This window comes from Oxyura jamaicensis, chromosome Z (assembly GCF_011077185.1).
Source record: "Oxyura jamaicensis isolate SHBP4307 breed ruddy duck chromosome Z, BPBGC_Ojam_1.0, whole genome shotgun sequence".
NCBI lineage: Eukaryota > Metazoa > Chordata > Aves > Anseriformes > Anatidae > Oxyura > Oxyura jamaicensis.
The window spans coordinates 4,113,303-4,141,039 of NC_048926.1; the positions used below are offsets into that span (position 1 = coordinate 4,113,303).

Below are 27,737 nucleotides of genomic sequence, written 5' to 3' on the forward strand. Positions count from 1 at the left end.
ATTATACCCCACTGGCAAATTTTCCTATAGGAGTGTGATAGTCATCAGGAAAACAATGTCATTTGGATGAATTAAGACTCCCTAAGGAACCCCTGTAAGAGCTAGAAAATCTATCAAGTTCTTACTGAAAGGTAATCCAGCTTGTGATTTGGTCTTTTAGAGTAAAATATTAGGGTTGCTTTAGAGATTTGGAGTATTTCTAGTGATGGAAAAGAGAGCATCACTGCTTTCTTAGGCTATAATATATATTTGTGAGGCAGCAATAATTCTTCCAGTGAATTTCATGTTCCCATTCAAATGCCTTTACTTGTTTTAAACAAGGCAAAAATTAAAAAATGATACTACACTGACAACTAAAAATAAAGTGACTTGACAACTGAGTTAAAATAAGCACTGCTACTAGCTTGATGTAAATAGGAGGGAAATCATATCCTAAAAATGACTTCTACTGCCTCTGGGCATAGCCACCCAGGGGGAGAAATGGCACCTGCCCTTCTTTAGTCATTTACCAGTTCTGGGGGAAAAAGACTCTGGAGAGCAAATCCCTATCTGTAGAGAAAAGGTCAGTACTGTTCTATTTCTGTCTTAGGTAACTCTGCATAACTTTGTGGTTGACTCTGCAGTAAGAAATCCTGACACTCATGCACAATGATGCATTAAAGTCTGTTGCAATTAGCTGCTTCTCGCTCTGACAACGACCTTTTGGCATTAGCCCTCCCTGCACCTTGGTTTATCTACCCATAAAATGAGTGTAAAGATACTGACCTCTCTTGTAAAACCAATCTGAGATTTACTACGGAGAAGCACCCTGGACAAGCTAGGTAGAATAACACTCAGTAGCACATGTACAGCCAGCACAACCTCCACTGTCTTGGCAACTCTGGTTGAGCGCGGCAGTCTTGTGATTTTCACTTTTGACTGAACTTGACTCAGAAAAGCCAGTTTAGATGAGATACCATTGGCCACCAGACAGTTTACATCAGTACAATTGAACTTGGCCTTCGAAGTGTCTCCCATCCCCTGAATTAGCAATTGCTTTTGGGGGAAACAGTAAATTATGTCTTTGATGAGGACATAAGGATGATAATAAGAGAAGTGATGATGCTTCCTGGTTACACTAACGACTTGGAGAAAGGAGTATTCTTCTGGCCACAGCCAAAGGTCATTAGTTGTGTCCAATTTAGTGGACCAAAGACAGGGCAATGCCAGGACCCCTCTTGCACTGTGAGGAGCAAGAACAGCTGCCAGTATTATATTATGCACATGAAAGGAGTGCAGGAGGCCTGATGACAGGGCCACAGCAGCCACCCATACGGCCACCCAGCCTCCTTGTCCTGAGGCCACCTCTTTCAGGTGGCCAGGTGAACAGCAGCATCCCTTGGGTGTTCAGTGGCATCACCCAGACTCACACTGTTTTGCTGTAAATGTTCCCCCTCTCTTCTCCCCCTCTCCCCCTCTTAGCCATGAAGCATCAACCTGTGTTTCACTTACCAGTGAAGGCAAAGTGCTTAGCAAGTAAGTTTATAGCATTCTTCATTAAGAATTTTCATATAGCGAAAATTAAATCTGACTTGCAATCTAATGAGCTATTTTGTAATTTAATGAAATGGTGTGACCTATCAAGGGACTCGGTCTGAAGAGTTTTGTGTGTTAATCCAATGCTAGGTGCACGGGACTTCAAGGATACCAACTTCTCTTGGGTGCCTTGCCCACCACTGAAACTGCAGGGCTATAATTAATACCAGTCATGCTAGTGAAATGGAAGCCCAAAAGCTACCTGGGGGAATACAGTGCTCAGGATGAGCACCAGTGCCAGCCATAACTGTCACTGGGGAGTAATTATGTCTTCTGCAAATCCTAGCAGGACTGTCACATCTCCAGCTGCCTTCTGGCACATCATACTTAAACTGAGCACTGAGTAACTGAGGACTCTGGTATAGACAGGGTAACGTTGAGAAACGGGGAGAAAGAGAGAACAGCACTCTTGGAATTAAAACCAATTCCTCTTCCTCAGAACATTTTAACCTGTACAAATATATCAATACCATCCATGTTTTAAGTAAGCTTCTGCATGATTCACAGTGAATCAGAGGAAGCAGCTGCCCTGCTCCGTGCCCAGGTATGGTGTGAAAGTAAAGTAGAACTGCCATCTAGTCATAATAATACACTTCATTTATAGACCTCATTTCATTTCCAACATCTCAAAGCCTTGCCAGCATTAATTAATTAAAATCTTGCAACAGCCCTTTGTGTTAGGCAAGGACTATTATATCATTATATTTGTAGGTAAACGTGGAGACCCTGGAGGCTAGATTGAGACTGCCTGCTTTAGGCATTCAACTTAGATGTTGCAATACCTAAAAGAAATAGGTGCTTGGCTCCAGAAGAATGATTCACATCACTTAGGGCAGGTGCCTACGCAAACTACACAAGCAAGGCAATCCTTGATACCTCTGAAGCAGCACCCATGCAAAGCTCACACGTTTCTCCACTGACTGGTGGTGAGCTGTGGTGCCTCCACAGGATGACTTGGTGTGGCTGCACACAGCCACGCAGGTGGAGGCACTGGGAAACATTATTCTCGAGGCTGTGGCTGGGTAAGGGCTTAATGCAAGGCTCAGCAGTGTGCATGCTTACCTATGTGAGATTATAAATGCAAATTCCCCTCTGAAAGGCAAGCACCTGTGTCGTGGGGTAAGTGGGAAGAGGATGCATGAGATACTTAAAGTTTGAGCCTTAATCTGGAAACTGGAAAAGTAGAGATGGAGGCTATCCGGCCCATGGGAGCTGACCCCAGCAACCCCACGTGCCAGGGCAATACCAGGCTGCAGGTGGGGATGGGGTGGTGGCTCTGATGCCTCCTGCCACAGCCTGACTGCTCAGCAGCCAGGAAGGTAAGATGCTGAGGATAGAACGTGTCGGCCCAGTGGAATGGGAGGTCTTTTGCCTGAAAATCTTCTATTTTAGAGCTCTGTCAGATAAGAGGCATGACAACAGCTAGGTCAGGGGACAGGTAGTCCCTCATGCCCCAGGCTTAGCTGGCATTTAGGAATGCCCAGGCATTCCCACACGGCCAGTTGGACTCTTCCCTTGTCCCTCTCCTATATCCTGATATCCAGATCCTCAACGCTCTGCAGTTGTTAGCTAGCCATTAGGGACCCATTTTTTTTCATCCAAGAGGAAAGCTGGGCATGGGCCAGCATGCTCCAGGAACAGTACAGACATGCACTGCACAGCCTTGGCTCTCACCTGGTGCAACATTGCAATGCTAGTCTGAAGTCCCCAAACCCCCAGTGTCCCTCTAGTCACTTCCCAGAGCACAAAGGAAGCAGGTGGCTGCAAACAGCACCCATTCTGGCACCCATTTTAGAGTCAATCAATGAAACAAATAAATAGATACATAAATTGAAGAGAGACATTGCCCAGTGGAGATCAGGATCAAGCACTGCACAGTGTGGGTTGGTCCATCCACGCCAGGCACTCTCAGCTCTCAGCTGTATGAACACAAGCCAGCCTGCAACAAGCAATCCAGAAGCATAGACTTTGGCTCACAGAACCAGTATAAATATGCCCCAAATTTGTCTTGCTGAAGTGTTTCATGTTAGCTGAATGTCACCTAAGACCAGTGGTTTTGGTCAGACTGTGACTCAGTGAAGTGGGTCCTTTTCAATACCTGGGGAAATATTAGCTCTGCACCGTTGTGACTCACAGGTCTGACTGCTGGGAGCTACACACCTAGCTGCTTTGAGCTTTCAATCACTGAACACGTGTGAAACCATATGCTTATGTGCTTAAATTACTCTTAAGTCTGAAATGCATGGCCCAGATTCATACACATGCTTGGTTTCTCTGGGAAGTAACTGCTACTTCAGATGAATGAGACATTCCCTGGGACTTAGACATAACCAATTCACTCACACATGGACTTCAGTAGATTCATGGATAGTCTCAATCACATCCACTGACTTGTTCAGACTCTGCAACATCTGAGAAGCAGAGCTGAGGAAAAGACTTGGGAGTCCTTAATCTGGGCTTGATCCTGATTTCTTATCATTTTTACCTGCTACGGGTTTCTTTATTCTCAGCAAGACGCCCCCGATTAGCAGTAGAGGAGAATTTGGGTTAATGCATCTTGCTCTACCCAATGCTTAACGTGAGAGTGGCTCCTATTAGTGTTTTAGCAGTTGTCCTTTTATGCAAGGACTTGCAGAGCTGACTTGGCTAAACTTTAATGGGTATGCTTCTAGTGTGGGAGGAAACATTAAGAACTGGTTATTGTTACTTAGAATTACACACCCAGATGCTGTAGCTCTATCCAGAGTTCCCAGGCATCTAGCTACTTGACTATCTACCACAGCACACCGTATCACACCTACGATCTTCCTTACCGCCTAAAGTAATGTCATGATGCACAGCAGGAGCCAAAGAACACTGGGTTTGCAAAATGCATGCATTGCTTCAGATTGCAACGAATTCATTTAGCAGGAGATCAGGCAGCAACCATTAATTTCAGGGCAGCAGATTTATCTGCTCTTCTTATTTACCAAGATGTTGTCTCACCAGATCAAACCGATGAAATTGCAACAGCTCGCCCAGCTCACCGACAGCAGCCAATATCTGCTGAGTATCATGGAGAGACAGCCCATTAAAAAACATTCTGCCACATCCCTACTGCTCAGTCTGTCCTGTTGGAAAGAGTAAAGTTTTCCAGTGTGCTTGGCTGAGTCAGACACACTTTTGGGCAGTCATGTACAGGCGCACGTATTGACTGCCCTGGTAGCAGCAACTTTGGCCCCACCGTGCCAAGGGAGATGTGCTATTGTCCTTGGGTGCACTTCCTGAGGCCACGTGTGGGGCGTACACAGCTCCACCCTCTGCTGAGGTGGGAAACTTGTTCAAAGTGGTTTTGAGGTTTTGTTAAGAAGCAAAACAGGAAATGTGCATGAATCTGGAGTTTAACTATTTTTTGAGCTTCTTGCTCTCCCGGAGTATTTTTTTTTAAATAGAAAATAAACAAACATCAAAAATGATAAATATTCTGAAACTGAATGCATCCCAGGCCTGGGATAAGCCCAAGCTTTTAGTGGTGCAGACTAGACATCAAGCAGCAAAGAGATCCTAGAGTAGTCCAAGAAATTTTTCTTTTCTTTTTTAAGCAGACCAAGCATCTCAAAGTCTGTGTCAACTTACTTAAGTGCTCTTATGCCAACTAATCAGAGCTGGCACAGAAAACAACACGGACTATTGCTCCCTTCCCTGCCTAAACTGGAAGCATGAAAGGCCAAAGACACTGAGCTGAAATGGCTGCTTGTGCCCTCTGCAAAGACCTAGTACCCTAAGAGGAAGGACCACTGAGTGGTTCTTAAAAATACCCAAGGTCCTGGGCTTCTGAAAATCAGTGAAAAGGACACCAAGCACATCAGTGGGGTAGAAGCCAGGGTGATCCTTCAGGCAGAGAAAGAGTTAATTTGAGAGCCACAGGCACTGCTCAGTTGATGGCATGGGTGAGTAAAGTCTCCTTACTCCTGGAGTGAGAAGCACAAGCCTGACTTCCCCAGCGTGCCGAGCCCTATGTGCATTGCTGCTACCAATGCTGAGGGCATCTACTGCCCTTGAACTGCCCTTGTCCCTTTGGTCCCCAACCCAAGAGACAAGCCAGGCAGCCTAGGAGTAGCAAAGCCTTTCCATCACTGCTGGCCCCGGCATGGGAGCTAACATTAAAATCCTCCATCACGGGAGGCTGCTCCTCGCCTCAGTGGCACACTGTTGATTCACCTACCGTGACACCACTGGGCAAAGCCTACCTGGAGTATCCACAACTGTTTTTAGTGGTGTATAACACCGGATTTGGGTCACAGTCTGTGATCAGATATGCTGATGTCATTCATAAGCAACCTCACTACGAGTTACTCATAGGTAGAATAAACCTTGGCTGTGCTGTATCTTGCTGCTGGGATCAGCCAGGCGAGTTCTTCACAGTTTGCTCCCGGTTTATTTAAGCTGCCTGTATGTGCTGCAGGAGGCACCAGCAACGCTTTCACTGCTGCTGCAGCATCACTCTGACGTCAGCACTTTTATTTGATTTTCTGTCACTGTTCTTGCAGATTAAATTTCAACCAGTGACCCACGGCTTGATAGCTCATTAGCAAATCCCTCCGAGCCATCTAGTCCTGCCCTTGCCTCACAGTTAATTCTGCATTGCACACGCTCCTAAAGCCTCCTGAAACCAGTGCCACCCTGTGCAAAAGTTTGGTCAGGCTCAGTGCTGCTGCAAAAGCCCCTGTGTGTTCCTGCCCAGCTGTGTGCCTTCTGTGACAGATCACAACTGAGCCTTATTATGAATCCTTGCAACCTAAAACCTCCTCCATAGTCAACACTTTCGTTTCTCACCCTTCCCCTCAGCCCTTGATCTATAGGGGAATTCTTCTCACCTCCTTCTTAGTGAAACCTTAAAACAAGGAATTCTTGCTCTTTTCTTGTTTGGCATTATTGCTGCAATCTGGTAGGTGAAGACAACCTAGGATAATTCTCTTTCAGCTTTGTTTTGCCATGATAGATGATTATAAACTCTTTGTAGGTGGTGGCAACAGAGAAGCCTACCCAGAGCATGCTCAGGAGGTCACAGACCCCAACTCCCACACTTGCAGTTGGGCTGGAATGGATGTAGGTCACCCCGAGTGCAGGAGGATCCAACTCAGTGCAGATCTCTTGAGCTCAGCTCTTCTTATGCCCAGATTTGTATCACAGTGACAGGCAGGTTAGTAGTGAAGATACAGCAATTGCTTCTTTTTACTTCCTCCATGGATTTGAACAGACCTCTTGCCTTGTACTTAGATTATCAGTGCCTTCAAGCGAGAAATAATATGCTTTTACAGTGGGCACAGTCCAGAACTGTAACATACTTTTTCTTCTAACTCTTCTTAAGGCTGCAATTTAAACAAGTACCCACTGTCAAAATCCTAGCCTGTCCTCTCCCTCTGGGCTAATGAAATATTCGCTACAGATGCCAAAATGAGGCTGGTTGCAGGAGTTTCCATGGCACAGGACAGGTAGAGCCCAGCTGAATGGACTTTGGCCACCAACGGGATGCCTCCCAGTCCTACAGCCTCATTTTGCCACAACAGAAACTTCTCTCCTTTGGGGCTGAAGTCAACTTCATGGACTTCAATGGAGAGACATTTGATTTATGCAGGGCCGAGAAGAGAATCAGGCCTTGATTCTTTATTGCCTTTTAAAGCCAAGAGCCCAGCAGAAGCCAATTGTGTCTGACGTGAAGCTGCTGCACACCCAACGTGGAATCTGCACAATTCCATAAACCAGCAGTGGTCTAAATAAAAACTTCAAATAAGACATTCTGGCATTGGCCAGAAAGAGTGAAGATAAATAGCTGGGAGCAGCCAAGTTGCAAAGGAAGAACTGCTTGACTGTTGGACAGAGAGCAAAGTGAGAGGCAGAAATTAGGCAGGGTGCTGGGAGGCTTGTAACACTCCCAGAAAGCAAAGGGGTCACAGCATTTAATTTGATTAATTCATTGCTGGTCCAAAAGACTTTGTACCGAGCCTCAGGCAGCTCAATAAACATACAATCATTAAGAGAGGAAATAAAAGATTGGTTGGGTGGTAAATACTCCGGCTCCCTCTTCCACTCCAGCTTCCCTCTTGTTTCTTCTCTCTGTGGTCAGTGCAAACATTGGAAGCAGCACAGTAAGCAAGCAACAGTGTTAAACAACAACGACAGCAAAACCCGCTGTATTTCATATGCCTTGGTCAAAGCACTTTCAAGGAAAGCTTTGACTTGTTTTCCCAATCATTCTTGTCTTCCCTTAGCAGCCCATTCCTCTAGGAAGTGCCGTGGGCAGGATGGAGCAACAGCCACACCACTTTGGCCTCCTCTCCCTATGACTGGCAGAAAACAACAAGAAGGACATTTCTCCTAGGGGGGCTGGATAGCACTTTCAGAGGTCATTTCAGTAGTTTGGGTTGTACGCTCAAGCATCCAGGGGCCCAAACAGATGTTTTTATGAATGTAATTGTATTTACAAATAATGGGATTTTGCAAAGCTCCGATGCTGGGTTTTATGGGCCAGATGGTATAAACACTCACCCTGTAACTGTACAGGGCCTGTCCCTCCCCACCCGACACAGGGGGAGGGAAAAATCCCCCATTGGCACTGGGGCTGGAAAACTTTTGCAGCTGCCTGAAGCTGTGTAGGAGCCTGGGGTATCAGAGGAAACCATGGCAGAAGCCAAGCTGGGAAGAGGAAGGGTGACGAATGCTCCACATGTCCCTGGCAAGTGAAGTTCGCGCCTGGCTCTTTTCCCATCTACTTCGAGTACTCACCATGGTTCTCTGCATCAGGATACTGCTTTTATCCCCCTTTCCAAGACAGACACTGAGGTTTAATCTTGTTTAGATAGTTTCTGGAGTCACGTGAGAAAACTACGATACATAAGATGGGTCTCCAAACCCCACTCCACACATCAGCCCACCTCTGTATCTGTGCACGCACTGCCACGTGCCACCTAGGTGCAACCCAGTGAAATCTTGCTACTGAAGAAGGGAAGGTGACTTTTATACATGTGTTTGAATTGATATTTGATGAAGTTTATTCATTCCCCTAATTGTCCTTTCTCCCCGTTTGTCCTAGTACGTAAAGGTGCATCCATGAGCATACACAGAAGACCCGGTCAGGATAAATATTCATAGCATGTCTCTGGGATGGCCAAGTGAGAAATCTTTCATCAAATATAGTGTTGGACCCATTTCCACTATTCCTGAAATAATATGTTCACTGCAGAATAATGAACCAATGCTGTAACTCTGGATCTATAAAAATATTATTAATGGAAAATAATATACCAAAAAATAAACAAAGTTTAATTACTAAGACAGTTGACTACTCTTATTTGTCTTGGTTTTCCCTATACATTCAGAAGAAAGAATTCTACCCGCTACTGAAAAGCAGTAAACTTTGGGTGATTAAAGCTTTGTAATAATGGTCTAGAAGTGCATATGCTGTTTCTGAAACAACAAGAAAACCCTCGTGGTGGCTTTGCCAATATTTCACCATGTTTGTTTTTGCTCATAGTAAGTCCTGTTTTAAATCACAATAACACATTTGACTTCTGAAAGAGGATGACCAGAGATTTATTCAGTGCTGTGTGGAAATGGCCCATTCCAGCAGAAAACTGAGCCATGGAGGGGAGTTCTGTCAGGGAAGAAATCTCATCTGAATAAATGGCACTCCTCAGCAGCATGTGGTTATTTATAAGTATGTTAGTACTGACATCAGATGAATGTTGTTCATCCACTTGATTGTCACTTCTCCCCTCTTCCAGCGTTCTTCCTACTCTTTCTTTGGAAGGCTTAATCAACCAGCTTAAGGCTTTTTAACAGGAACGAGGACATTTTCAAGATAAAGACATCAAAACCAGCTTCAAGTAATCACAGCATAGAGTTGTGCATTTACTGAATGTGGTTTGGTGTGTACGTACATACATGTGGCACAGCCTCTATTCTCCCCTCAAGTCTTAGGGCCAAACACTACTTGCTGGTGAATTTCCTTCAGCCTTAAACCAACACCATACAGACTAGCTGAGAAGGAAAGGTCAAGTCAGAAGAAATTCATTCACTGCTGGACCTCAGGGGTGGAATGGGTAGGGGGCTTGTAGGGAAGTTAAACATTAATTTGTAAAGCATGTTTGTCATGCTAACTATCCAGCATTCAAAGACTGATGGTTACTACCTTCCTAATAGCTGCATAAGATTAACTTTATATTCCTGTAAAATTACTGTGCATGTTATCTGTGCTATATCTAATGAAACCCAAGTTCTTCCTAGCTGACCTTTTAGTCATGATGAAAGCAAGACATGCAAGCAAGACACCCTTTGCTTGTATACCTTTATCAATGACACAGACAGTGGGATTGAGTGTACCCTCAGCAAGTTTGCAGATGACACCAAGCCAAGTGGTGCAGTGATACAACAGAAGGAAGGGATGCCATCGAGAGGGACCTGGGCAAGGCTGAGAACTGGGCACATGTGAACTTAATAATGTTCAAAAAGTGCAAGGTGCCAGCAAAGTGGGCTTGCAGCCCAGAAGGCCAACAATTCCTACTCTTTTCCAAGGCACAAGTTACAGCATTAAGACTGCTCATCAGCAATTCAAGACTTTTCTTCAGCACCACGTATGAAAGAGAAGCAGGCTGACATGCCAGGAACCTGAGGAGTTTGCCATGAGGACCTCTTTCAAACATAGCTCTGCTCTCAGTCTTCCCAGCCCAGCTGTGTCACCAATCTGTGGCCTCTCCCTTGATCCCTCACCTGGGGCTTTAGCATCAACTGGCGAACAGATGAAAGGCTCAGCCATCCAGCTGTGCACAATGCCTCGGGTCACGGAGTGCCAGAGGGACAACAGAGTGCATTGCAAATGCATGAGGTGCACCTCTGGCTCTGCAGAGCAGAAGGAGAGAGTCAACTCCAAGGCTTATTGCACATCACAGCTGGAAAGGACGTGCCTGAGTGACATTACAGGCTGTGGCAGAGCAGGGTTTGGAGCACCTGCAGCATCCTTGCCTACAGGCCTAAGCAATGCCATGAAGCAGTCATTCGCAGCAGCCATATAAACAAGTGGTGTTAACTTTAGTACCATTAACCAGTCTGTTTAAATACAGGAAGGTTGGGTGAGTACAAGGAATCTTGAAAAACATAAATAAATAGCAATTTCTGAAAAAAGCAGTAGGAAGAAGAACGTCATGGGGAGAGGATGGGAAGGAAGGGGAAGAGTTATTAAGCAGTGTTTATGGAAAGGATCTCCAGAGCAATGGTGGAGAAACAGGCAGTGCACATGGAAAACAGCCACCTGCATTTACTCCGCATGTTTAACTGCAGGAGGTCCCAAGACATGCCTAATGAGCGAGAGCTCACAAGGTCCAGAGAATTCCCAGGGACTGTCCAAGCTGGTGCTGTGCAGAGAAGGGGACAAGCTTGCTGAGGCCAAGTGAGGTGGCTGATGGCACTCCCTGCATGGGACCTGACCCCTTTGCAGAGATTTCCAGCTCCTCCAGAAAGCAAGTATAATGGCTTTTCCTAACCTTTCTAGATCACAAAATTAGTTGCAGACTTTATATTTCAGGGCTGTTTGTTACCACATGCATCGCCAATGCATAGCATCAGGGAATGTAGAACTGGCTAAGTGCGGTTTTAACACAGGTAATAATGATGAAAATAGCAACAATACAAAAGTACCTGCACCAGCACACTATGGCGAAGCTAACTGCAAAGCCTAAATGCTGAAGAGCACTAAATGGTCCTCATCGCTCTTACTGCAGATATCTCTACACAGGGTGGGTGGGTTTTGCTTCATATTTCATCTCCAGCAATACACCATGAAGTTGCAAATGGCATTCCTGAGCATAGCAAAATGCCCATGCAGTACAGATAAACACTATAATGATGATATAAATCTATTTCCAGCTCTCACCTGAATATTCAGGATGTCTCCTCTTATCTCTGTTATATATTACTTTTATATTGTGAGACCAATTGTGAAAGATGACAAAGATGGGATGGCAGGAACAATCAGCCTATGGAATTGCCTCCTGGGACAGAGCTGTGTTCTCATACGGCACTTCTGCCCCCCCCCGTCCCCCCCCCTTTTACTTTTTATTTTTATGATTAGACAATCACTGTTTAGCCACCTCAGGGAAATGCAAGGTGAATTAGGAGAAAGAAGGCCAAGGTTATCATGGAAAAGTTTAATCCCTCCTCAGTGGAAACCAGTTAATAGCTACGGCTAGACTCAAGTATGGACCTCTGTTGGGAATCCCAGTGAAGGTCAAAGGCAAAGAGGAAAAAAGCTGCACGGAGATCTTAGACAGTCATAAGCAGACAGATGTTCCTAGGCTTTAATGAGCAGTCTTGGCTCCAGGCTTTTCTTGGCAGAGTTGTTTAGTTTTAGTATTTTTCCTTGTAGTGCAAGGTATGGCTCTGGTTAGCTTGCTCTGCTTAGTTAACTGCTGATGATTTTTCCATCTAAATAATAACTTGACAATGAAGAAAGCAGTTCATAATCTGTGACTTGATGGATTAGGTCATGGGGAATGGTGTACAGTTGTAATCATGAAGAACAAAAAACAAATAAAAATAATAATTCTGGTTTAAATGAGAACCAGTTTTATGAGTTTAAACAGCAAATCTGATGAAGCTCCTATTACAATTTCTACCACTCCATCTTATGTTTTTATTGTCATAGACAATAAACAGAAGGAAAATGACAGGAAATAGACTTTTTCTTAACAAATTCTATTTCAAAATCAGCCTGGTGGGGATTATGCCCCTAATTTGGAAACTCGTTTGGGTTCACCAGTGCTGAGAATTTTTTCTTGACAATCTGCTGTGCCTGAGTAAAATATGTTAAATTGGGAAAACAGGCTCAGTGAATATCTTCTTCTCAGAAGGGAAAAAGACTACAAATCCAACTGCTATCAGACTGTGAAATCAGTAACATTCACTGGACAACTGCAGAAAAGCCCTGTAACAAATTCTGAAGACTTTTAACTCTTGTTTGCTGGAACACAACTTCCTTACTGCAATAGCCACAACATTGCTTGCTAGAGAAGAATTTTGTTATTTGACAGGCATGTAGCAATCCTGATGTAGCCAGAGGCTGAATTCAGTCTCTTTCCTACATTTTCAAGTGTCTGTTTTCTGGGTGTCACAACTGCTCTGATACTATGTGATATCGTGAATGGGAACGTTTCCATAGGATAAGCTCTCATTTTAGACTGCTTTTTCATTTTAATAGCACAGACCCTGGTCTCAGTGAAGGAAATGGAAATGTCTAGGTGGCTTAAGTATGAGCAGACCTTGGATCTCAATCAGCTACAAGTCAATAAAAAACTTAAGAGCCTCGCATTGGCAGGTTATACAAATTCCCTGCTCCCTCTATGTTCTCTGCTGATTCTCTTTTCTTTTTGGAGGCTATGAATTATGTTTCTTTGAAGCTCTTTTTTAGCACATCAGAATCCTGTCCATTGTTGGTTGGTTCAGTAAAGCTCACCCTTTTTCAGAACCAAGTGTGAAATCTGCTTTGTGATAAATATCTGATGGTGCAGGAGCTCTGGGCTTGCTCCCAAGCTAAATTCATTTATATTGCAGCAAAACACCTGCCTCTGTGTCATCACAAATGAAGCTCCCTATTGTAAAGTACAATTCAGTCTTTCAGACGAGATTCAGATTCTTTTCCCCCAACTCTGTGGGAGAGGAACAGATGTCCATAGCATCCAGAAGAGCTTCCTCCCTTCCTATATACCCAGCTTGTATTTCCAAGTCATGCAGCCTCAAACTCTTCAGAGTCAATTGGCTAGGGTTTATTGTTTCGATGACACCAGTCCCTCCCACAACCACTTGATGCTCAGGATAATTACCTTACACCACACCTGCCAACTGCAAGTGACAGATTTACACAAGGATTTTACACAGGGTCTTCATATATTCAGCACTGCCATCACTGTGATGGGTCCCTCTGGATCACAAGCACACCACACCAGGCATGGCATATTGACCCACAGCTTCCCTTATGACTTACCCAGCCCATCAACAAATGGATTTTGAACACTGTGTGCCAGAGTGAAGACTGCTCAGTACCATGGCTGTACTCCCAAAGGGTGGGCAATGACCACCACCCTGAAACATCAGATCCTACAAAGAGGGATGTCTACTTTTCCAACAGGCTTTGCAATTACTGCTGTTGCAGAACACAATGGCTAGACTTTTGGAGGATTTTAGGTCCAAGCAAGGATAAACACACAAAGGCAAGAGAAATATTTATAAAAAAGAACCTGTGTAACAACTAAAATACTTCTAACGGCTTTGTCTTAACACGTGACCAAAACGGGATTTGAGTACAAAGAGCCAGAGAAGTTAGTGACTCAAACATAATTGTTGGAAACAGCAGGTCCCTCTGTTCAGCATTAAAATGAAACTGTAGTAAGGTAAAATGGAATAAAATGGAGCTTACCTGAAGAGGCCGAAGAATCATAAGTACTTCTGTCCTTCCTATTTGTCCTGAAGGGCTGAATGTCCTTTTCCCTGTAAGTTCCAAACCCTTCAAAGCTTCTTCTTTTATTTCCACTTGCATCGTTGTCCCGCTTCTCACTTGAGGAATTCATTTCACCAAACATGTCCAGGGACTCTGATCTTGCATTACTCTCAGTATTACCAGAGTATCTTTTTGTGCAAGAGTCAATGGGATCATTGCTTGAGTCACTTTTATCTTTACTCTGCGTCCACTGCTGGGCATCAGAAAGTGATAATGTAGACAGTGTATCCACTTCGAAGTTACTCTTTGAGCCTTTGTGCCCACTTTCACAATGCTGGTGCTTCTGCTTCTCCTTATGCTTGCTTTTCTCATTGAGCAAGGAGAGATCTTTATCTGAGCCACTTAGCCTTTCATTTATCGCATGGCTGGAGAAGCCAGTGGACTTGCTACCAAAGAGACCACTCAGATCTTCATGCGTCCCCAATATCCGTTCATCCTTATGCTTGTGCTTATGTTTGTGTTTCCTTTTGTGAAGTCGGCCACTTGAAAGGCTTGTTCCTCCGACCTTTGGAGGAGCCAAAGAGGACTGCATGTCTCCAAGGCCCATTCCCACAGGTGTTTGTAGGTGCACTCCATGTTTTGTTTTATGCTTGGCAGTGGTGGACATCTTCATATGAGAGCTTGCATGGAATTGGGGTGGGGGCACAGTAGGTCTCATAAATGGGGAAGCCGCTCCGAGCGTGTGAGACAGGTACAAAGGAGCTGGATACTGACCATAGTAACCAAGATTCATCATAGGCATTGATGTGTAAGGCATTCCATAGGGTGCATAGTAACTCCCACTGGGAATAGGGTAACCGAACCCTTGTAAAAAAGGCACCTTTGTCATGGTGTCATTGGTTTTGGCAGGTCTACCACGCTTCTTCTTAGACTTCATATCAGAGGTCCTGCGAAGATAGAGCAATGGGTCATACTGGATATATGGCACAGGATAGTAGTGATCAAAATTAATCCTGAAGATGCTGGGATATGGATTCTCATGATAAAATGTGTAACTTCGATGGGAAATCCTGAACACTTGAAACTTATTGATGAGTTCCTCAAGGTCTGCCAGAAACTGGAGGTCATCTCTGTTCTGCAGGCTTTTCCTTTTCCTCTTGTGCTTTGGCTTTTTAATGCTCTCATGAGAGAGAAAGTTATCCACAATAAGATGTTTCTGCCGGTGACCATGCCTGTTCTTTGTGCTGGTGTCGGATGGGATAGCCTCTGGATTGTCCAGGCTGCAGAAATCAAAGGAGTATCTCCGGCGGGATTCTGAGCTTTTCTCGGCTTGGTCAGAAGTGCTATTGTTGTCTGTACCTATCCCACTGTCACTTGGTATGGTTTCCTCACTGTGAGACTCACTCACTGGCGACAGCGTGACTTCTTTCAGAGAACCTATTTCACAGAGGTGGGAAGGTGAATTAGCCATTAACCTGGGTGGTGACAGCTTCCAAGTTCCACTGTGCATTCCTTTCTGGGTTTTTGTAGGAAGAGCACTGATAGGTTGAAGATTTGGCATAGTTTTTAACTCTGAAAAATTTGTTTCAGTACTTGCAGGGCTAAGGTTGCCATTAGTCCCCACTAACTGTGTTGAAAGCGGATGAATAGCTGCTGGTGACGATGCCACAAGTGACTGCAGGTTGGAAGGCACTGCTGGGTTTTCTGGCTGGCTGGAAACAGGCCTTGAGTGCTTGATGGCTGTCTTAGGTTCTTCTGGTTGAGGCTGCAGCTCTGCTCTTGGCTTCCTGCCCCGTTTTTTACCAATGTAGATAGTCCCCCTCTTGCTGACATTGATCTGCTTCCCTAGCCTGGCATCAATGGTTGTTGGCCCAGCACTAGACGGTGGCTGGACTTTCGCTTTCAGAGCTATACTGCTGGAGCAGGAGGACAAGATCTGATTGAGAATATTCTTCCTCTTGAGGGTTTTCATCTTGTTAATGGTCTTGATAGTCTTCTTATCCAAGACCCCAAGCTTCCCGACCTTTTTGTGAAACTTGAGTTCACTGATGGACTTGTCCTCTCCTGGGACCATCTGGGCCAACTTGGCCAGATTCCGTCTCCTCTTCCTTTTCTTTGTTCCTGGAAATTCACGATTGATTGGACTCACTGGGCTGGTAGAGGTTCCCTCATGAATGGTTTCAACAGTGAGCAAAGGCTGTTTCTTTGGTCGTCCTCTTTTTTTCTTGACAGGTGTGATCACAGTTAGACTGTCTGTATTGGTATACAGAGGGCTGGATGGTGTGATAGGATAGGCTGAAGGAGGTTCCACCATCAGCTTTTCTGATGCTGTCATGGAGGTCTCCCGAAGGAGAGACTTAGGTTTGCTGCAGGTCCATCGTCGCTTAGCTGCAAGTTTGGGGTGCTGGACCTCTGATAATTTGCTAGCTGTGGGAAGATCAGTGGATAGGAGAGTGGGTGTCACAGCTACAGGTTTTCTGAGTCGGGTGGCACTGTTGGGGGAAGCTTTGTCAGTAAGAACACTGCTATCAATAGCTACTAAGGGGGCTTCATTTTCAATCATTTTCCCTGGCTTTGTGGCTCGAAGATCTTTTTTACTCCCTTCTGACTGAGAGCTAGTCCTGTTTGCTACTTCACTGCTCATAGTAAGTGCAGAAGGTAGGCTTTTTTCCTGGATAGTTTTCTCCATTGAAGATTTTGTAGATTGCCTTTTTTTCCTTTTGTGTCCAGATGAATCTGTTGTCGGAGACTTTATTGGGATAGTAATTCGTACATGACTGGTGTCACTTTCACAACTGCTAGCAGAAGCAGGATTCTGCTTTGAGGGTGATGCATCCAACACAGTGTCCATCGAGTAAGACTCCTTCTTTCCTTCCATGCTGTCATGGGATTTGCTATCAAATGCTTTCTGAGCACTCTTCACCCATTCGATGTCTGCAGTTTGGATGGTTTGACTTATCAAGTCCTTTTTGCTGGACTTTTTCTTTGTACTCCCAGCAGGCTGATCGGGGACCTCCAGCTGTATACCTCCCTCTTGATCACTGAGAGGCAACAGCCCACTGCACTCAGAAGCGCTGCTTGGCTGGGCGGCCGCACTAATGTTGTTGGGTGATGGAACTGCACTGCAGATAGCAAGCTCTTTGGTGCTGGCCGATAGCTGCCCCCATGTGCTACTGGTACAGGACTTCTTTGCTTGGGATTTGCTGAAGGAAACTCCTGGCTCTGGAGAGGCGACCTTGGTGGCACTAACTGCTTCTCGACTGGGTTCTGTGTTGATGAAGCAACTTTGAGAAGTGGATCCAGTATCGGAGCTTGCTGACCAGTCAAGATGGTGTTGGTTGCTACTTTTCTGCTGGTGCTTTGATTTTAAGGTGTCACCGGTGAAGTCTTGTTGGAGGCCTGGATCATAGTGCAGAGCAGAATGTTTTTGTGGCCTGTCATATACCTGGAAGGTAGAAGAAAATAAAAATAAGAAAAAAATTAGTTTATCAGTCCAGTCATAACCACTGGTTTCAGCTTTTTCATTATACAGTGACTGACAACTCTTCTAAGATGAGGTCCTCATAAGGGTTAGTAGCCTTTATAAAATGTTCCTATACTTCAGTCAAATTTGTTTTTAAGATTCGTGCACTGTAAACATGTTTTGTTTTGTTTTCCATTCTAAAAACAATAGAAATACTTCTATAGATGCTAAATTGCTGAAGAAACATCTTCTATTGATTTTTAATTTAAAACACAAGTAAAATATTCATTTTCAATGGATTAATGGTGTAACTCAGCCTCCTGGTGAGAATCTCTTTTTCCTTAAAAATAACCCCTTGCAGAATCGATGATCAGAATTAATTCCATTGTAAAAAACAAAAATGCAGAATTATCTAGGAAGTTACAACAAACTAGAGGAAAACCCGTGAGTTCACTTGTCTGTGAAGTCAAAATCTGCAAAAAATTACTTGCTTTAGTTTTCACATAGAAGTCATCCCCACAAAATCAGTACTTAAAAATTATAAGCATCAAGTGTGTTGGGTATGCTTGGTAGATTCAAGATTTGCATTATTTTTCCATTTTAATAATCTGCTATTTGCATTGTTGGTAAGGGACATTTTCAAAATGATTTCTAATCCAACAGCAGCCTTTCAAATTGCAGGAGTAACAGTAAGAGCAGAATTACACCAAAAACTTCTATTGAGCTAAAGAAAGTCTACTTTTTTTCTTGGCAGGCATCCTTCAGATAAAGGATATTTGTTACATATGTACCTTTTTCTAAAGTGTCTTAAAAGAAACAAACTAACATTTTACTTTCCATAACTGACCTCTTCTAGCCATTTGTTTCCTCCTGTGACATTTAGGTGCTATATTTTGTAAAGTTCTGGACCAAACTATGCAACTGATTTTGTACACCTAGTACTACAAACAACTGTTCTTAGCAAGCTGTAATGACACGGTTATGAATTCCAAATAAATGATGAGAGACTTAAAATAAATGTGTAACCAAGGAAAGAACAATAGAAAACAATTGCCTAGCGTCTCATGTTCCTGCAAACACGCTGTTACAATTAAGTTTCTATCAGCAGCCTTACATTAGATCCCTGCTTGGGGTGTTTGCCAGAGATTCTGGGGTCAGCGTAATAGGGCTCTGAGCTCCTTCAGACTTAGTTTTCTGGTAAATGATGTGTCCCTAGTTTTGGGCAACTCTGGCATTTGAAAAGTGCTAAACAGTTGAAGTCCACACTACTTTATTTAGTGACCAATAAGCATGCATGTTACCAGCAAATTGATAATCTGATATCCTTAGTGTGCATATGAAAACAGGCATGTGGCCTTTCTGGAATAGGCAGCAATGATGAAGCTGTTCTAGTCCATCGTCTGAGGAGTAATCAGGGACTCTTAAATCCTGTGGATAGCTCAGCTGTCGTGCATATGGACCAGCTATGCTTGGGGAAAGCAGAGATTTCCAGGAATTGTGGAGTGAGAAAATGAAAGCATGCAGCTGTGGTGGAGCTGCAGATGTCGCGGGCGAGTGACACCCGTTTTTTTTTTTCAGCCTGAGAAAAAAGCCGAAAGCATAAACAGACCTCGGGGAATGAATCAGTTCATCCTCCTCGCAGTGGCCTCCCACGCATGAGCCACACAGCGCGCAGCGGCCCAGGGTCGCGCGGCTCCTGAAGCACAATGCCAATGTCTGCCTTTGGTAAAACACGAGAGAAAATGCAGCCCACCCACTTCCACGTCCTCAGGATGAGGTTTAACAGCTTGCTGTGCCTCACAGAAAACTTCCTCTTCCCAATGTACCCTGATGTCTGACTTGGAAAAGACCTGGAAATGGAGGGCCGAGGCCTCTGCTGGCCTGCATCAAGGCGTGGCCAGGCTGCTTCTGCAGAGATCCCGACCTTGTGGCTACCATCAAAACAACTCCTCCCTCTCACGTTATTGCCAAAATGCAAAGCTGCAAAACTAAATGATCTGTACAATTTTGTTTGCAAAAAGAGAGGCTTAGAGCAGTGAGTGAAAACATCACACACTGGCAACACCTTGGACCCTCCAAGTGCACTGTACACATGGAGCTCTCTAGTTTAAAAGAAGCAATGCTCTCTGATCTATGTTTACAGGCAGTTAATAAGGGCTCAGAACTGAGAGGCCAGTTGTATACCAGAGATGAGAACTGATATATTAGTTGGCTCCTCCAGCCTCATTTCCTTGTCCTGCACCTTATAAAATGATGATGCAACTTCCAACATATCCCTAATGCTAGCCTTGTCATTACTGCAGCACCACAGGCCACCACAACATCCATCTCACAACTCGTGAGAAGGATACGCCCGTCATAAAAGGTGCCAACTCTGGAAGCATTTAAACACACTGATAATCACTCCAATTTTAACAGGGTTTCAGAAAAGAACTAGTCTGTAGGATCAGAGGACTTAATTACCTAAGCGGGATGTCAAACTACATATCTGCTGAAGCACATAACAGTCCGCTGTGTCTCCTCATGCTATTTCTTCCAGCATTAGATTTACTATTTGCTCTCCCCTGCCAGACACATCCAGGTAACCCCAAAATAATTCTTCTGTAGCATGGTAACCAGAGATCATGCGGCTGCAGCGGATTGTGTTTCACTTGCTGGAATGAATAGTGGGGACTGTCCACTTAAAAGCACAAGCAACTTGGTTAAAAGTAATGCAGCAAAATCTCTTTTACTCCTGGTGTGTACTTCTGGGTTGCTGGGTGGCTGTCTGATCCCATCGGTCCTAATGTTTAGGTGTCAACTTGTCCTGCTGGGTAAGCACCACACTAAGAGGCAAACAAGCCTTGGTTTAGTATGCCTAACTCCTGAGATGAGCTAGCAGAAGATACCAGAGCTGTCAGTAGGATGAGAGTGAACAGGGCTTGTCAGAAACCTGTACCCTGGTGCCTTTCATAGAAATTCTTTATTTTATTCACTTGGGAAAATGTAATATACTACAGCTCTATAGGTCTCGGCAAGAGGCTCTTGACTTGAACAGAGTTTCTATGGCAGCAGAACTGAGACCACCACCAAGAACATTAGGCTTTTTCAAGAAAACAGAAAGATTTACCTTTATAAACCAAAAAAAGTAAATAACACCCTAAAATACTTCAGACTTAGTGCTTGGCTCTATTTGTAGCTTGCCCTTTTATTAAAAGATATTTCCTTCAGCAGCTAGCCATTCTGGACCAGGACCCTGCTCCTTCATCTGTTAGTAGAAGTGTAACTTAACCTGTGTAATTTTATCACTTCTCACCAAACTTTGTCAATTTTTCTCTTGACAGTTTACACGAAGTGCTCAGTGGGTAAGAATACCATCTTTTCTTAAAAAATAAAAAATACACATATGGAAGCTAGCAGTTTTTGTAACTGCAAAGGAGTTGAGCAACATAGTCCAGTATATGCTAAGCTGTAGACTGAAAAAATAAAGCATGAATCCTCTTATCATTAGTGAAATGGTTTTAGTGACAAGCTCATGAGGTTCATTCCTCAAACTTAGGCAGTTGTGGGTAGGCCTACAAGCAGGATACATCCCATTTACCAGCAGTGGAAGTGCACTGGCCAGAGAGTGGAGGAGATGGTACTGTGTGCTTTCACCTGCCTTGTCAGACCTGTGCATCCCCACACTTGCAGATATGGTTACTCCTCTTTACAGTTTTATTTTGCTGTACAGCCCTTGCATGTGAAAAGGAGAAACATTTTATATCAGTCCCCTGATGAATGGCACCCTACTCTGTAAGCAGTATCCATCTGCAGAATCCACCCTTCCAGGACTCTTTTAATTTAACTACTAGATGTGTCACTCTGCCTCCCCATTCCCCCGAGCTTCTCTCCAAACCTGTATGTTGCTTCCAGCCCCAAGGCAGGAGGTGATACTATAACCAAATCAAGTACTCAATAAAATAACAATGAAAATCCAAACTAATCTATAAAAAATTAAAATAAATAGGGAAAAAATGGAGAAACCTATCACTTGAAAAAAAAGGATGGTTGCTTACAGGGAGTGGTATACTTGTATTCCAAATGCACCTTTATTCCAGAGGTAACACACACACACACAGCTTGTCAGGAATCTGGCTTGCAAATCAAAGTTAATACTACAACGCCCCCTCTTTAAATCATTCGCAGATCCATCTGTGTAATGGCTCCTCAAGTGTAATTCCCTATTAAGAGGCTTTATCTGGAGAGATAAGCAGCTGGTTCCCATGTCACTAATTGCTGTCTGCTGTGATTTTAAAACATCTGCACCATTGTGCTCTTCATTTTCATATTCTAATCACCCTGAAACTTGAAAAAGGTACATCATTGATTGTTTCTGTGGGTTAATTAGTACACAGTCTCCTTGTAGAGACAATTTAAAGGCAGTCAGAACCTCAATCAGCAAGTTTGTTTTAAAAATTAATAACATCGGGAGCGTCTGTGGGGATTGGCATCCACAGTGACACATCAGAGCATGCTCTGGGGATGTACCATCCTTTGTTATCTTCTTCATAGACTGGAACTAAAATTACTAAAAAAAAAAAAAAATGAAGAAGAAAAAGAGGAAAGGCTTTCCTAAATGCATAATGCCACTTAGAATCAGAGTCTTGGGACGTGTTTACTTTTATCTCAGGCCACCCCTGCCTCTCGAGCAGGCAAGAATCTCAGTGAAACATTGCTCAATAACTCTGTGTGATCTAGGAACCTGTAAGGCATTTTTGGTAACAAATTGGGCAACAAGGAGCTGACATCTCATTGGAAATCAATGGGGTGAGGCTGTGACCACTTCAATGTGTGCAGGCATATGGTCTGCTTGCCACCTGGGTTGTCTGGATGCTGGGACATGAGGTTGTTCCCAAGCTATGCAGAGAAGGTATTTAGCTCAGGCACTACACTCTGCTAAGGTAGCTGTGTTGTATGCAGACTGGACGTTCCTTGCACCTAGCTAGTTTAGAGCAAAGGTAGGTGGTGCCTGGTAAAAGGTCAGACTGAGATTTTCCAAGACTGAATGAATAAATTTGGCTGCACTGAGGGTAAGTGGAAAATGCAGTAGGCTCCTGCTTTCTGAAAACAAACAAACAAACAAACAAAAAACATAACAACAACAACAACAACAACAACAAAACAGATGCTACTTTCGTCCTTCACATGGATTTCTAAAAAACAGGAGAAACTTCAGGTAATTTGTTCCTCTTGAAAAGCTTTCTCTTCAGTTTCTGCTTCCTAGACATGCATGAAAACACACTACTGGAAAAGAAAACCTTTTGAGAGGAAGAAAAAACCTGAGATATCCTTCTCCAATGCATGAATAAATAATCCTATCTCAGCTCATACTTTCACTCAAAACTGAAACTGAGCATTTCCTCCTGTGTCCCAATGGGACAGCTGAAAACCACTCACTTGAAGCCCATAATTTGAACTCCAGGTTGGAGATATATCTCATCTTTTGGTGAGCGCACTGAGCCTTCCTGGGGTAGCATTACTCTGTAAATAAAAGATGCCAAGTGTAGGAGACTCCAGGTTCAGGGGAACTTAACTCTGGCCTGATGACTTACCGCTTGAGCAGTCATTGCGATCAATTTATAGCAGGGGTCTGTGATCAAGTCAGGTCAGTCTGTAATAGCAAGTGTCTGAAATGATTTCAGGAAGTCCTTTAGGTCCTTGGTGACTCTAAGCAGTGAGGAGGGATCACAAACTGGCATATGACACCTGCTAGAAGGGCAAACAGCAGTAGTGTCTTATAATAAACCCCACTGAAGCTAGTTCAAAACCAATGTAGGGATTTTAATTCTGATTGAAATATGAATGGAAAACACGTCAACAGGCACTAACATTAAATTCATCATTATCATCCCAAAGAAAGGGGATTTATCAGAATAGTGTGTCATATTCATTGCTCCCAGAGTTCACTCCTTCCCCGAAACCCTGAGCCTTCAACAGCGCAAAGCCCAAACACCAGCACACTCACAGGAGCGAGGATCATTCATTAGAAATTGACAGAGAGGCAGGAATTAACACAAAGCTGCAGGGGAACTACTTGAGAGCAAGACACAGCATGGGGTAGGAGTGGGTTAATTAAAAGCAAAGCATCACCTGTTTGTGTCCATTCACTGAATACAAACATCACAGACTGTGGTGCAAGTCGGCACAAATCAGGAGCAGTTCCACTGAAGCTGCTGGGGGTCCTTCCAGATTTGCACTGACATTGCCACACAGCTCTGTCTTCCCTGAGATATTTGGGTAATCACATCAGTACAGAGAGGGTAAAGTCCCAAGGAAATGCTGGTCCTGTTATTTGCTGCTGTGCCATAAGCACCTTGTTGTTCATGCTGTGGGCATCGTCAAGACAAATTAATAAAAATATCAATAAAACAGATGATGTTGCAAGGGCTTTTGCATTGCATGTCCTTAAGGAAAAGATAAAACAATGCAAATGAATAGTCCAAAGATGCTCACACAGTTGCAAATCTTACCTTTTCATGCATTTCTGCTAAAGCATCACAATTTGCTAAGTAATTCACAAATTTCACAGTTATTCTAAATTAATTTTGCTACCGCTTTGAACCAGATGATTTGCACAGTATTTCAGTCTTTGAGAGCATTTAAGACACTTCCAATTTCCAAACCCAAGGACTGAGGATTTTGGGGGGAAATTGCAATATTGTGATTTTATAAAGGTAGGATTTGGATTGGCAGGTTGATCCATTCCTTACTCATGAGATAGGCCCATCTCTACACATATTTTTTATCAGATGTTTAAACAACTCTTTTCAGGGCTTTGTATTAAGCACTGAGTCTGGGAAAACTCTAAACAATGGGATTTTTCTATTATCTCCAACAAAGAGCCCATAACCACTGACATAACAATGCAGTTTAAATATCGTGCACAAGTATAGCCCAGTTTGCTACCCCAGTTTAGACAGAGAGAACAACTGGGAGACCAGCTAAGGTGGACTACAATGGGACTAACTCAGTTTTGGCAAGATAACCCTGGTTCGATCTTTGCTTGGCCTCAAGTCAGCACAAAGAGTTTTAAGTGAATATTTCAACTGGACATTATGTCCATGAAGGCAGGGATCACAGTGCAAAATGTCTTGCTAAGCTGCTTTGCTTTCATCTGTCCAAAAGCCTTGTTAAATGAACTTAATGGCATCAGTGATATAATTATATATATATATTATATATATATATATATAAATTTTTTTTATTTTATTTATATATATTTCTTTATCAAGAAATATATATAAATATATTTTATATATTTATATTTTTATATATAAAATGTGTTTCCATCCCTTCACAAGTGCCATAGCCACCTACTCCTGGTGTGCAAGCACTAAGTCTCACACTCAGTTTTCTACCTCAGCCTGCTCTTCCCTTCAAGCCTTTGAGGGCAATGTATAGCTCTACAGTGACTTGGCCAAAATCAAACAACAGAAGGATCCCAGGATGGATGGGGTCCTATTGGCCCTGCAGAAACATGAGTAGTACAAAGTATTCATCTCTGAAAGGTCTGCGGTGGTGTCCAGCACATTAATGCTTCAGCACGTCTCGGGTTACTAAATTGGAAATAAGGATGTGAGCAGCTGTGTGCTGTAAGTTTCTGCTGTATTTTTAAAAGCCTGCAGCACTTAATTTGCATTGAAAAATTTCTTTTATCCTTCATTTATTATCGAAATTTCAGTTTTACCCTGCATGCTTTTTATTTATTTATTTAGTTAGTTCCAAGGGGTGGGAGAATTATAGATGGCTTTTCCATTGAGGCTAGTGCTTCTTTCCACTAGAGTTAAATAATTTGATTATAAATTGAGTCCTTAAATGTCAAGGAGATGCTGAATTCACCTGAAAACAGGCATTTAGAGAAGCTCATAAAAGCTGTGAGCTCCAGTCAGTTAGCTCATCATTCTTTTAGCATGCACTTCATTTAGCAGTTACTGACCGCCAGATTAATTCTTTCAAAGCATCCTGATTGCAGCTAAGGTCTAGCATGAAGTATTGCATGTGCTACTGCATTAGCACAAAATCCAGAAATCTGCCAGAACATCTATTTGGCATAGCTGGGTGAAATCTTATGAAAATTCACAGCAGAGTTCAAATATAAAGAAGAAAAGTGTTCTCCCTCCTCTCCACAATATGGGATGAGTCCTGCACCACCAATGTCGAGACAACATCAGCTGTGCCTTCAGCAAATTCACCGAGAAAAAAGGAACTCGATCTGGAGCAAGATGTGGGTGGCTCATTCCTTCTGGAAAATCTGCCTAAACAGGTCGCACATGACAAATTTCTATCTCCATGGAAGGCAGGTTTGAAGAAAGACACCGAGGAATACACCGGGATGTCTGAGGCTACAAGGATGCCAACATCCCCCTGCAAATCCTCTTGCAAAGCTAAAAAGCAGCAATTTTGGGTGGCACCACCATCACAGGCAGCCCTGGCTAAACTGGAACACCGTCCTACAAGGACCAATCTTACCAACTTCCTGTATTTGGCTCCTCGAGCTGCCTTTTTCTTCTGGACCTTTTCACAAACCACCCTGCTGCACCCTTAGCAAAGGCTTTCCCACCAGGGGAAATTCAACCAGGCTAGCACTACTGTTTGGAGCAATAAAAAATAATCATATGACACCAATGGTGGCAATGCTAGTTGGGGTGATGATGAGCGACGCCACATTTCGGAGGGCATTGCTGTGCATTTTCACAATGACACGCATCTCTGCTTTGATGTTCATCTCTCAGCTCTCCTTTTTCCCCTCCCTCCCCAGCTATGGCAAAATCACCTTTACTAATAAACCTCCAGCTTGAATAGCAGGTTTTATTTAGTGTGCTATAAAAACAGTCATTTCTCAGATCATAAAAGGGGCTCAACTGGACTGCATCATTTTGCTGAAGTGAGTTTTCTGGTGCAGCGATTCTCCCTTCTAAATGCCACAGTCCCCCACTACCAGTATTTATGTACCAAAATGAAACGCAATTTTCTGTATTTTATTAAGTGTGAATCTCCAGCAGAAATCCATTTGGGAGCTGAACCGAAGATTTAATTGTCCCTTGATTTTATACTTTCAAGACTTTCTCAGCTGTTTTCACAACAACAGCTCCAGACTAACTATGTTTTTATTAAGGTATAGCAGCATTCCTTAAAGGCCCTGGCCAAGGTTAGATTTGGTTTCTACAAATATAAATCAACAGCACCACAGACTGAAAAAAGAAAGGGTTGGGAACAGCCATCTAGAAAAAAAGCTTGCAAGGTACCCCAAGCAGGACTTTGTGCTTAAATGGCCTCCTGAACTTCTCTGGCACCTCCCCTAAGGATAAAATTCAGCCCATTGAGTCCACAGCCTTTCACCCAGAATTTTGAATGGACAAGTGGAAAGACATTTAATGCAAATTCAGGCCTGGGATTAGCATCCAGAACAGAAAAGCTTGTAGCTCTCCTGGCTCAGGATTTGTCTTATTATTTGGCTTGGGTTGGAAGGGACCTCAGAGACCACCCAGTTCTAAGCCCCTTGCCACGAGCAGGGGATGCCACTCACTAAATAAGGTTGCCCAGGGCCTCATCCAGCCTGGCCTTGAACACCTCCAGGGATGGGACATCCAAAGCTTCTCTGGGCAACCTGTGCCAGTGCCTCACCACCCCCAAAGTGATGAATTTTCTCCTAACCCCTAATCTAAACCCACCCTCTTTTAGTTTTAAACCACTCCCCTTGCCCTGTTGTTATCTGAGCAACATTATCCTGTGCAGAAGATCTGGGCTGCAGAGACCCTTCAGTTCTTGAACCTATAAAAATGCAGTGATTTCTGATACGTGCTCTGTTTAGGAGTGGAGCCGTTGAGACTGAACAGAGTGATGGTATGGTACCGCCAGCGCTTCAGAGCATTGCTCTATTAATTGCCCTTATTCTACTAAATCACCTAAATACATTTCTTCGCTCTACCCATGTTGACGAAGCAGAACCATTCCCAGCCCTGTTATTACTTCCTCTTAAGTGCTGACTGTGTGCTTGAGTTGAGTAACTCTATAAAAATACTGACACCAAAGATACAATCCTGTATCCAAGCATCCTGGCACACAGCGTTAATCAGAGGCAGGCAATATGTGTCTCACTGTCTCACACATCAAAATGGCCATTGCTGAGGGAGCAAAGTTATGTCTCTCTTGTCTCTCTCTTTCTTTTCTTTTCTTTTCTTTTCTTTTCTTTTCTTTTCTTTTCTTTTCTTT

General features: G+C 43.6%; 1 protein-coding gene across 5 annotated transcripts in view; it reads right to left on the reverse strand.

Annotated features, from left to right (window-relative positions):
- Window positions 1–27,737, reverse strand: part of SETBP1 (SET binding protein 1) — a 246,168-nt gene that overhangs the window by 63,136 nt on the left and 155,295 nt on the right. For all 5 annotated transcript variants that reach the window (XM_035309240.1, XM_035309239.1, XM_035309241.1 and 2 more), the window contains one exon: window positions 14,021–17,486. In XM_035309240.1, the coding sequence (XP_035165131.1) occupies window positions 14,021–17,486 (3,466 nt within the window). The remainder of the gene's footprint in view (window positions 1–14,020; window positions 17,487–27,737) is intronic.